At 37.7% G+C, this 12,089-nt stretch overlaps 2 protein-coding genes across 6 annotated transcripts; both read left to right on the forward strand.

Annotated features, from left to right (window-relative positions):
• The first annotated feature begins 1,088 nt into the window (after positions 1 to 1,088).
• On the forward strand, positions 1,089 to 4,075 carry LOC149152845 (serine/threonine-protein kinase GRIK1-like). Of its 5 annotated transcripts, none has more exons than XM_089441183.1 (9): positions 1,089 to 1,162; positions 1,289 to 1,466; positions 1,640 to 1,817; positions 1,949 to 1,990; positions 2,639 to 2,734; positions 2,959 to 3,025; positions 3,329 to 3,444; positions 3,530 to 3,608; positions 3,726 to 4,075. In XM_089441183.1, exons 5-9 carry the CDS (start codon positions 2,726 to 2,728, stop codon positions 3,896 to 3,898), a joined length of 444 nt encoding a protein of 147 aa, XP_089297309.1. In that variant the 5' UTR covers positions 1,089 to 1,162; positions 1,289 to 1,466; positions 1,640 to 1,817; positions 1,949 to 1,990; positions 2,639 to 2,725; the 3' UTR covers positions 3,899 to 4,075. The 5 variants fall into 5 exon arrangements, with proteins under 5 accessions (XP_089297309.1, XP_089297308.1, XP_089297307.1 ...); XM_089441182.1 differs by having other exon boundaries at positions 1,126 to 1,257; positions 1,949 to 1,994; XM_089441181.1 differs by having other exon boundaries at positions 1,126 to 1,257.
• A 2,973-nt stretch (positions 4,076 to 7,048) lies between these two features.
• LOC149152846 (serine/threonine-protein kinase GRIK1-like) lies at positions 7,049 to 8,762 on the forward strand. The gene is made up of 3 exons (XM_089439211.1): positions 7,049 to 8,017; positions 8,103 to 8,181; positions 8,290 to 8,762. Exons 1-3 carry the CDS (start codon positions 7,961 to 7,963, stop codon positions 8,460 to 8,462), a joined length of 309 nt encoding a protein of 102 aa, XP_089295337.1. The 5' UTR covers positions 7,049 to 7,960; the 3' UTR covers positions 8,463 to 8,762.
• The last annotated feature ends 3,327 nt before the right edge of the window (positions 8,763 to 12,089 follow it).

Genomic DNA, 12,089 nt, shown 5'->3' on the forward strand with positions numbered 1-12,089 from the left:
ATCATTAGAATCACACTTTTTTACGACTTGAGTAAGGAAAATACTTGATATCAGAAGACCACTTTGCAAATGAAGATTATCCATGCAACAAAGAACAACTTGGACCCATAGACTTCTGGATGCAATATGGTATAGTGACCCCTTTGTTTTATCAGTTGGCTATCCATTTGCTTTCACATGTATGCTCAATAACAAATACCTTTAATGTATTGATTTATTGTTTAAATAATTAAGTCTAATGTTCATTTTGGATTATTTTCCTTTTAAGATTTCAAATGACTATGGCTAACATAATGTTAATTTTATTTCATAGATGACTAGTTCATTTTCATGTGAAAAAAATTAGAGTGAATATGCTTTTATCCCTTGAGCGGAGAGGAACACTCAAAAATGTCACAAGATTTGGTGTTTGTACACTCAAATAGATGCTTGTTATCTCGACAACAATTAGAATACAAAACTGGACCCACGAGAATGTGAGATTATGGTGGTTCACAAGATGATGGAGATGTCGAGCATCCATTTGAGGTACTACAAGACAATGCTGAAGACATGCTTGATGATACCACGAATTCTACTAACCAAAATAATGCTTTTGGAATTGGCTCAATCTCAACAACCATTCTAGAAAATGAGCTTGGAAATCTAGATTATTAGATTTACTTGTATTTTGCATATAAATGGTTACAAATGGCTTTAGAAATGAGCTTGGAAATCTAAATTATTAGATTTACTTGCATTTTGCATATAAAATGTTACAAATAGCTTTCGAGATACATTTATATTCAAAAGTATATGTTTAATTATTTATATTTCAGATTTCTTATTCTTACAATTTTTTACTATTTTCTTGGAATTAATAATTGGCTAATTTTTTAGATCTATACACAATTATCATTTCTTTCTCAAAATGTTTCTTTACAATTTCACCGGTTGAGAAACATGGGATGTTTATAATTACGCCGTAAGGCGTTCCCCTCTGAAACCAACTCTCCTCTGAAGTTACGTGTCCATTTGTGAGCGCTTGATTTAATTGTTAGACGATTAAAATTGTTTGAGCCGTCGGATTGATTCCACCGAAACGTTATCAACTGCTTCCTTCCCCGAGCACTTGCTGGAATGTATCGGTCCAGAATGCAGGCCCCTACGGACCAGAATGCAGGCCCCATTCTTCCAGACGGACCAACTGCTTCCTTCCCCGAGCACTTGCTCGAATGTATCGGTCCAGAATGCAGGCCCCTACGGACCAGAATGCAGGCCCCATTCTTCCAGACGGACCAGAATGCAGGCCCCTTGCACTAAACCCTACTGGAAAGGGCGTTGGAGTCAACAGCCCGCGTGTGGGAGGATCACTTTTAACAGTTGAATTCCAGATATTAGTCAACAGCTTGCCAACAGCCAAACTCACAGTAGAATCAGTGGAGACAGTGAACAACCTCATATCCTGTACCGTGCAGAAAATCAAGGTAGCTCTGCACTGTGGAGATGCTTGACATAAATCTCTCCCTCTTAATCCTCACTGTCTAGTTTTTTTGTGTCCCCATAAGCTTTTTTGTTTTTGTTTGGTCCATGCCAATCAATGTTTAACGTGCAAGTTAAGGGGAACCCTAACCTTAACTGTGAATGTTTTCGATTTTAGGCCATGAATTCCAACGAAAGCAGCAGCATGTTGATCCTGCAAGAGACTTGCACAGATGCATCAGGGTCTCTTCTAGTTTAGGCTCCAGTGGACATAAACCAGCCAGACAGCTTCTTTCCTTGGCAATGCAATTATCAAACAAACATGATGTTTGCACAAGCTTTACCACCATGCAAGGGTACTGGTTGGGGTATTGACGCCCCGCAAAATCTTAATCGTTTACTGCTCTCGTCTTTCAGTTAAACTCAATCATCCATTCATGTACATGATATGACATGACAGCATTGATATTATTTAGCTTAATTGCAGGTTTTGGATGATAGGCTTTTGCATTTCTGTTCACTTATCAGGGTAGGTATGTTGTGTCTTTTGCTTGTTTAAATTCTGTTTATAATTCATTTCCTTTCTGCATAAGTCTGTGCATTAATGTGGTGTAGCAAAGGTTAATGCCTGCAAGAATTGACAGTGTTAGTCAAATTTTTTTGGTTTCCTACATAAAAATCAAGCAGGTTTTGTTTTGAAAGCCCTTTTTTTCACTGCAATACAGAAAGTTGGTATGGACATTTTAGCCTTTTAACTGCGTGCTGTCAATTACATATTTGAATTCAAGCAGAATAGTGAATGTGTCAAGCATGTTATATCATATAATACAAAACATTGACAATGATAATGAATATTTTCATGTTTTCATATAACATATCTGGAGTAAGATAACAACGTGATTGCTTGTTCTTTTTTTTCCTTCATTTCATTGGATAAATCATAAAAGGTTTTATTCAAGCTTTGATTCTGCCATTTTTTTGTTACCAAATTTTGAAATATTTACATATTGCATACCTTGTTTTCACTAAAACAATTTGAAGGAGAATACCAATCATTCTCTCTATTGTTGGAAAAATAAAATAGCTTAATATTGAAACTTATCTTCTTTTTACTGTGTTAAATTTGGACTTGCCTCCATCCACTTTCTTAGTTGGGAACCTGAAAATTACTGTGCAGAATATCTTTCATGGAGATATCAAACCAGAAAACCTTCTGGTTGGCAGCGATGGAACAGTTAAGATTTCTGACTTCAGTGTTAGCAGGATGTTTGAGGTAAGAAAGTTGCTCTCTGAGTGTACCTTCCTTTCTGATAGTGAATGTGTTCTAAACATGACCTCTCAAACTGCACCTTTTGATAGTTATAGACAATTACAAATGCCGACTGTTGACTATTGTTAGGTGAGTATTTTTTATTAAATGTTAATGTTGGACAATGAGGATTCAGTTACTGGGAGGAAATGTTTTACAAAATCCAATGTTCCTTTGGATGTATACAGGGCAACAATGATAAGCTTCGAAGGTCTCCTGGGACTCCTGTTTTCACTGCACCAGAATGTTGCCTAGGTAGAGTGCTTGAAACTTTGCTAGTTATACAAATACCGTCTGCTCAAGATTTGGACAACCATTGCTGCTAATTTGTACTGTATTCATATCTTCGATGATATATTGTCCATCTTGTTTGTTGTCAGATTACATTCTTATAGTCGACATATATTATATTTTCAATTCATGCTTGTTCTCTTGTAAATAAAAGCCTGTTCAATGAAATGAAAGACCAGAGGAAAGGAAGAAAGGGTCACATGTTAAAGGACAGATACTTCAGTTGTCAAAATAGGCCTGACAATTTTTGTTGCCTGTTTTCAATAGGCTTGACATATCATGGTAAAATTGCTGATGTGTGGGCATTGGGTGTGACACTATACTGCATGGTGTTCGGTTCTTATCCCTTCATTGCCGACTCCTTGCAAGGCACATATGACCAGGTAAATGAATCTCTGCTTCTTTTGACTTTTCAAACAGGCCGGATGGAGGGAAATACTTATTTTGTTGTTACTAGTGGTGGCTTAGATTGTTCATGATCCACTTGTACTTCCAGAGGATATGAATCCAACACTTGCAAACTTACTCGAAGGTCTTCTTTGCAAGGGTAAGTGACTTTTCTCAATTGAATGTTTTACAGAGCAAATTTTAACTTTAAGAGTTGCATTGCTGCAAATTTTGAAATTCACCATAATAATCAAGCTGCCACTATTGGATTTCACAGATCCTAAGAAAAGGATGAGCTTAGAGGCTGTTGCAAGGCATCCGTGGGTTATGAAGGATTTCACGTCAACTGTGCAGGTTTTGGGGAAATGTGAACAGAGTAGCTCTAGATATCATTCTGATCATCATGAGCAAACTGTAGCTTGCTCTGAAGCATTGTCAGAATCAGTTTAACAGGGATGGTTATGGTTTTTATTTTTACATATTTCATGGCTGCTTAGTCATGGAAGAGATGCTGTGGTTCTTCAGAAGAGAGGGTTCCTTTTCTCATTGTATTTATATTGAGTTGCTCTATGATGCTTGTACATTGTATCTGCCTGTATGACTTTAGATATTCAGCGGCATGCTTTAGTTGGACTTCCTTCTAATGCAATTGGAACCTCAAAGGAATATTATTTGACAGTTCTAACCATGCAAATAATAATCAAGAATCACATGATATGGTGGCTAATGTTCAAACTTCAAACTTTCAAAGCACTTCACTGTCAAGAGCTCTGGGGGAATTCTTCAAGATATCGGTGTGTCAGTTGCAGATTATGTGCTGGTAAGGTTGCAGAAAGCAAGTTCAGTGTCTCTGTTGTAAAATATGTGCTGTTAAGATGTAGCAATCAAGTTCTTCATACTAGGAATTCCCTGGTGTAATTCACAATAATAATATTTTGTTCCAGTTTTTTGGTGGCTTGTAAGTTCAATGCATTATATCTTTATTTGTGATGTTTTTCGAAATTTCCATTTTATCATTAAATTCTTTCTATTCATTTGTTGAGGATTTGGTAAATTAATATCTAACATTAAGAAAAATAAGATTCACAAATCATTTTTTTGAGCAGCTGGAATACCAGGCCTTTCTGCTCAATTTATTTGAGTGGTATCATTGGACTCGAACAATTCAGAGAAACAAAATCCTTTTGACTCATTTATTCCCCTCGAACCAACCATATGAAGACCCAGATACTATGAGACAAATCATGGTGTTCAACAGAACAATCGTGAAAACGTTATCACACTGATGCTTAGCATTACGATGAATCTGTGAATTCACACAAGGATCACTATCCTGCCAGTCATACTTCAAAATTTAATAAAAATGGAAACAATGTAGTGTATCATCTTTCCAAATATCTTATAAGTAGTCCATGACCTTATATCTGTGTTTCAAATTGAACAGCCATGAAATCAAGCAATCTTTCCAAATATCTTATAAGTAGTCCATGACCTTATATCTGTGTTTCAAATTGAACAGCCATGAAATCAAGCATAAATCTTTGTTGCTAAGATCTACCTTCCTAAAACCAAAACCGTCACTTCTTATCACTGCAAATTTAATATAATCCATAATCTAAAATTGGAGGAAGATCAATCTTTCCCACTCAAGAGTCTGTACCTCGACTGCCCTGGTGTAAAATGTTACTAGGAAATTAAATTTTGTTTCATAACAGAGTTAACATCTTGAATGCCATGATGCTTACAGATATTGTTCTTCGGTGCTCTTTTAAAGCTCTCTGGTGAACTTGAAGACATAAAATTAAGTTACTCTAGCTCCATGTTGCTTACATTTGAATCATATGAAGGCATTTAATATTGAGATAGTGTTAGGGAAACAAAGATACACAAGAGAGATAATAGTGGAACGATGTGCTTTATTAATGGATTCAATACTCATATCATACCAGGAAATCTCTTAATCTGTAACCCGTAGATAGTTGCACCCCCAATATCTCATACTTGCATGCATCATTAACCTAATCAGGATTCCTTGTATATTTTATTGAATGTTATTATCTGGATTATGTAGATAATGAAATGAAATGAAGAAAGAAATATAAATGGAACCACAAATAATACAGTGAAACCAAAATTCTATTAATGAAAAAAATGGAAAAACACTAAAATGCAAAGCAATACAAACTAGCTAGAATAACAGTAGTTTATCACTAGAAATAGAGGTGTTGGTTATGATAATTAGCAAGAAGACATTACAAGAGGACAAAACTGTTTTTTAGCATAAAGTATGATGCCCCATGATGCAAAAATCCTAAAGATCTAAAACCTAACTCTAGGAGATGATGTGGCTAAAATAATGTGGGCTCCAAGTAGACTAGTTGACACATCAAATTTCTAGGGACACAATGTTTGCATGGAAAATTCATTTGGGTTGTTTCTTGGACCATTACAAAGCTTAATCCATGCTCTATGAGTTTGGCAAACCATGCAATTAAAGATTTTGTGGCCTACATCAACTACCAAAAATGTAAGGAGAAATGCCCAAAATACATGTCAAAAGTTAGAGACTAAAAGACTATAACAAAACTGCCAAGATGTGGAACCATCATGAATCAGTGGAACAAAAGGGTGGCCACCAGTATCCATCTTGATTAGTTGTCCACTCTTAATAAGCAGTGGTACCCATTGCATTAAGTTCCTCCATCAAATGGCGAAACTTTATTCCATCTACCTTACAAGTTCCCTTCATCTTGATGTCCATGATTCGCTCAACTATTACTTGTTCAATGATATTAGGATTGAGTTTCATGGGGGCCAAGTTCTCAACTACTTCTAAGGTGTCCAAGAGAGGTGGAAAATATGTTTGAACAGTTCCATGTTAAATATAGGGTGCAAGCCAAGAGATGGGTGGTATTTAATTCAAAAGCATTTTCAAATTTCAATGACAACCTTGGCAATGGTGTAAAGCCTATAATGAAGTGGGCAGAGCTTCAAATGAGATTTGTGAGTTGCTCTTTACTGTTAGACACCTAATCCTTTATGGCTATGGTGTGGAATGTGAGTTACTCTTTACTGTTTGGCACCTAATCCTTTAGGGTTATGGTGTGGAACGTGACCCATTATGGAGAGTCCAAAAGACCTTGGAAGTTAAATCCAGGTCAGAACATTGTTTATATCTGTATTATCTTCTGGAATAGTAATTCACAGCTATTCTTTTATTCTGGTTTGGACAATCCAACAGTGATATCAGAGCAAGGATTAACTCCATCATTCCCAACAATTCACACCTATTCTTTTATTCTGGTTTGCACAATCCAACAGTGGTATCAGAGCAGCGTTTAACTCCATCATTCCCAGTCAGAAATTTTGCGGTTCTGCCCTTTGCTCTGCTTTTCCTGCCCCGTTAGATCTCTGCCATTCTTGAGTCTGCTTTTCCTGCCCTGCTAGATCTCTGCCATTCTTGAGGCTGCTTTTCCTGCCCTGCTAGATCTCTGCCATTCTCGAGTCTGTGCATCAAATTTTCTCTGTATCTCCTTTATTTCCGCTATTTATAACCCATCACTACTTGGTGCTGTGGATAACGCTCTTGTATTGTGCATTGAACGTTACTTCTGCCATGACTCTGTCCAATGTGCATCCTAACATGTCTGACATCTCTGCCCTACTGACCAAAACCAAATGGAGAGTTCCATTCTGAGTTTGAGGAATCCCTTCAGGAATTTTTGAATCTCCAACTTGTTGTGGGTTTAGACAACGTCGATTCCTTCAATTGCGAGTGCAAAGGTGTTCGAAACTATGGAGCAAGAGAGGGTCTGAGAAACTAGGCCGCACAGCATGGGTGTGTTTTGTTACAAGCACGTCACAGGTAAAGCTCGGCGTGGGCTTCATCATCGCTCCTGAGGGTTTCAAGTTTGCAGGGACTGGAGCTTACACGATTTTGTTAGTTTGCTAAGCGGCTAGTAATGGAGGCAGCAAGTGGAGACAGTAGGGTCGCTCCCAGTGTATTATATTTCCTATATGCAGAACTTCCATGCATGTGTCCATATTCCTAGGTATCCTATTCAGCAAACATCAAGCACCATGCACTGCAGAGGTGAGGTACCCCGCCATGACGTGTATGCGCAGCCCGCCGCAGCATTAGATGCTGCCGTGCGAGTTAGTTAGCGATCGTATATTCTATTCGGCCTCGCTTCCACTCCGCGCGAGCGTTTCGTCCGCTCTGGTCTGGTATGGGTTTCATCTCTGTTTCGGCCTCGGTCGCGCCTTCATCACACTCTCCATGCCTTCATCACACACTCATCACAGTCTTTTGACACATAGGCTTCCCTTCTGTACGGACCTGATCAAAGGCACTCTCCTTGGATGTGACATGCTTGAGATTAAAATCTTGAATTGAGTCAACTTCTACCTTGCTTAACATGACAAAGCTTTCCACCCCCAAAGCTATAATATTTTTTGTCCCTTCATGGTAAAATTGCTGATGTGTGGGCATTGGGTGTGACACTATACTGCATGGTGTTCGGTTCTTATCCCTTCATTGGCGACTCCTTGCAAGGCACATATGACCAGGTAAATGAATCTCTGCTTCTTTTGACTTTTCAAACAGGCCGGATGGAGGGAAATACTTATTTTGTTGTTACTAGTGGTGGCTTAGATTGTTCATGATCCACTTGTACTTCCAGAGGATATGAATCCAACACTTGCAAACTTACTCGAAGGTCTTCTTTGCAAGGGTAAGTGACTTTTCTCAATTGAATGATTTACAGAGCAGATTTTAATTTTAAGAGTTGCATCGCTGCAAATTTTGAAATTCACCATAATAATCAAGTTGGATTTCACAGATCCTAAGAAAAGGATGAGCTTAGAGGCTGTTGCAAGGCATCCGTGGGTTATGAAGGATTTCACGTCAACTGTGCAGGTTTTGGGGAAATGTGAACAGAGTAGCTCTAGATATCATTCTGATCATCATGAGCAAACTGTAGCTTCCTCTGAAGCATTGTCAGAATCAGTTTAACAGGGATGGTTATGGTTTTTATTTTTACATATTTCAGGGCTGCTTAGTCATGGAAGAGATGTTGTGGTTCTTCAGAAGAGAGGGTTCCTTTTCTCATTGTATTTATATTGAGTTGCTCTATGATGCTTGTACATTGTATCTGCCTGTATGACTTTAGATATTCAGCGGCATGCTTTAGTTGGACTTCCTTCTAATGCAATTGGGACCTCAAAGGAATATTATTTGACAGTTCTAACCATGCAAATAATAATCAAGAATCACATGATATGGTGGCTAATGTTCAAACTTCAAACTTTCAAAGCACTTCACTGTCAAGAGCTCTGGGGGAATTCTTCAAGATATCGGTGTGTCAGTTGCAGATTATGTGCTGGTAAGGTTGCAGCAAGCAAGTTCAGTGTCTCTGTTGTAAAATATGTGCTGTTAAGATGTAGCAATCAAGTTCTTCATACTAGGAATTCCCTGGTGTAATTCACAATAATAATATTTTGTTCCAGTTTGTTGGTGGCTTGTAAGTTCAATGCATTATATCTTTATTTGTGATGTTTTTCGAAATTTCCATTTTATCATTAAATTCTTTCTATTCATTTGTTGAGGATTTGGTAAATTAATATCTAACATTAAGAAAAATAAGATTCACAAATCATTTTTTTGAGCAGCTGGAATACCAGGCCTTTCTGTTCAATTTATTTGAGTGGTATCATTGGACTCGAACAATTCAGAGAAACAAAATCCTTTTGACTCATTTATTCCCTCGAACCAACCATATGAAGACCCAGATACTATGAGACAAATCATGGTGTTCAACAAAACAATCGTGAAAACGTTATCACACTGATGCTTAGCATTACGATGAATCTGTGAATTCACACAAGGATCACTATCCTGCCAGTCATACTTCAAAATTTAATAAAAATGGAAACAATGTAGTGTATCATCTTTACAAATATCTTATAAGTAGTCCATGACTTTATATCTGTGTTTCAAACTGAACAGCCATGAAATCAAGCATAAATCTTTTTTGCTAAGATCTACCTTCCTAAAACCAAAACCGTCACTTCCTATCACTGCAAATTTAATATAATCCATAATCTAAAATTGGAGGAAGATCAATCTTTCCCACTCAAGAGTCTGTACCTCGACTGCCCTGGTGTAAAATGTTACTAGGAAATTAAATTTTGTTTCATAACAGAGTTAACATCTTGAATGCCATGATGCTTACAGATATTGTTCTTCGGTGCTCTTTTAAAGCTCTCTGGTGAACTTGAAGACATAAAATTAAGTTACTCTAGCTCCATGTTGCTTACATTTGAATCATATGAAGGCATTTAATATTGAGATAGTGTTAGGGAAACAAAGATACACAAGAGAGATAACAGTGGAACGATGTGCTTTATTAATGGATTCAATACTCATATCATACGAGGAAATCTCTTAATCTGTAACCCGTAGATAGTTGCACCCCCAATATCTCATACTTGCATGCATCATTAACCTAATCAGGATTCCTTGTATATTTTATTGAATGTTATTATCTGGATTATGTAGATAATGAAATGAAGAAAGAAATATAAATGGAACCACGAATAATACAGTGAAACCAAAATTCTATTAATGAAAAAAATGGAAAAACACTAAAATGCAAAGCAATACAAACTAGCTAGAATAACAGTAGTTTATCACTAGAAATAGAGGTGTTGGTTATGATAATTCGCAAGAAGACATTACAAGAGGACAAAATTGTTTTTTAGCATAAAGTATGATGCCCCATGATGCAAAAATCCTAAAGATCTAAAACCTAACTCTAGGAGATGATGTGGCTAAAATAATGTGGGCTCCAAGTAGACTAGTTGACACATCAAATTTCTACGGACACAATGTTTGCATGAAAAATTCATTTGGGTTGTTTCTTGGACCATTACAAAGCTTAATCCATGCTCTATGAGTTTGGCAAACCATGCAATTAAAGATTTTGTGGCCTACATCAACTACCAAAAATGTAAGGAGAAATGCCCAAAATACATGTCAAAAGTTAGAGACTAAAAGACTATAACAAAACTGCCAAGATGTGGAACCATCATGAATCAGTGGAACAAAAGGGTGGCCACCAGTATCCATCTTGATTAGTTGTCCACTCTTAATAAGCAGTGGTACCCATTGCATTAAGTTCCTCCATCAAATGGCGAAACTTTATTCCATCTACCTTACAGATTCCCTTCATCTTGATGTCCATGATTCGCTCAACTATTACTTGTTCAATCAGTGGTACCCATTGCATTAAGTTCCTCCATCAAATGGCGAAACTTTATTCCATCTACCTTACAGGTTCCCTTCATCTTGATGTCCATGATTCGCTCAACTATTACTTGTTCAATGATATTAGGATTGAGTTTCATGGGGGCCAAGTTCTCAACTACTTCTAAGGTGTCCAAGAGAGGTGGAAAATATGTTTGAACAGTTCCATGTTAAATATAGGGTGCAAGCCAAGAGATGGGTGGTATTTAATTCAAAAGCATTTTCAAATTTCAATGACAACCTTGGCAATGGTGTAAAGCCTATAATGAAGTGGGCAGAGCTTCAAATGAGATTTGTGAGTTGCTCTTTACTGTTAGACACCTAATCCTTTATGGTTATGGTGTGGAATGTGAGTTACTCTTTACTGTTTGGCACCTAATCCTTTAGGGTTATGGTGTGGAACGTGACCCATTATGGAGAGTCCAAAAGACCTTGGAAGTTAAATCCAGGTCAGAACATTGTTTATATCTGTATTATCTTCTGGAATAGTAATTCACAGCTATTCTTTTATTCTGGTTTGCACAATCCAACAGTGGTATCAGAGAAGGATTAACTCCATCATTCCCAACAATTCACACCTATTCTTTTATTCTGGTTTGAACAATCCAACAGTGGTATCAGAGTAGCATTTAACTCCATCATTCCCAGTCAGAAATTTTGCGGTTCTGCCCTTTGCTCTGCTTTTCCTGCCCCGTTAGATCTTTGCCATTCTTGAGTCTGCTTTTCCTGCCCTGCTAGATCTCTGCCATTCTTGAGTCTGCTTTTCCTGCCCTGCTAGATCTCTGCCATTCTCGAGTCTGTGCATCAAATTTTCTCTGTATCTCCTTTATTTCCGCTATTGATAACCCATCACTGCTTGGTGCTGTGGATAACGCTCTTGTATTGTGCATTGAACGTTACTTCTTCTGCCATGACTCTGTCCAATGTGCATCCTAACATGTCTGACATCTCTGCCCTACTGACCAAAACCAAATGGAGAGTTCCATTCTGAGTTTGAGGAATCCCTTCAGGAATTTTTGAATCTCCAACTTGTTGTGGGTTTAGACAACGTCGATTCCTTCAATTGCGAGTGCAAAGGTGTTCGAAACTATGGAGCAAGGGAGGGTCTGAGAAACTAGGCCGCACAACATGGGTGTGTTTTGTTACAAGCACGTCACAGGTAAAGCTCGGCGTGGGATTCATCATCGCTCCTGAGGGTTTCAAGTTTGCAGGGACTGGAGTTTACACGATTTTGTTAGTTTGCTAAGCGGCTAGTAATGGAGGCAGCAAGTGGAGACAGTAGGGTCGCTCCCAGTGTATTATATTTCCTATATGCAGAACTTCCATGCATGTGTC

This window comes from Pinus tabuliformis, chromosome 9, assembly GCF_031772625.1.
Source record: "Pinus tabuliformis cultivar Carrire ecotype Pingquan chromosome 9, CPIR1, whole genome shotgun sequence".
Taxonomy (NCBI): domain Eukaryota; kingdom Viridiplantae; phylum Streptophyta; class Pinopsida; order Pinales; family Pinaceae; genus Pinus; species Pinus tabuliformis.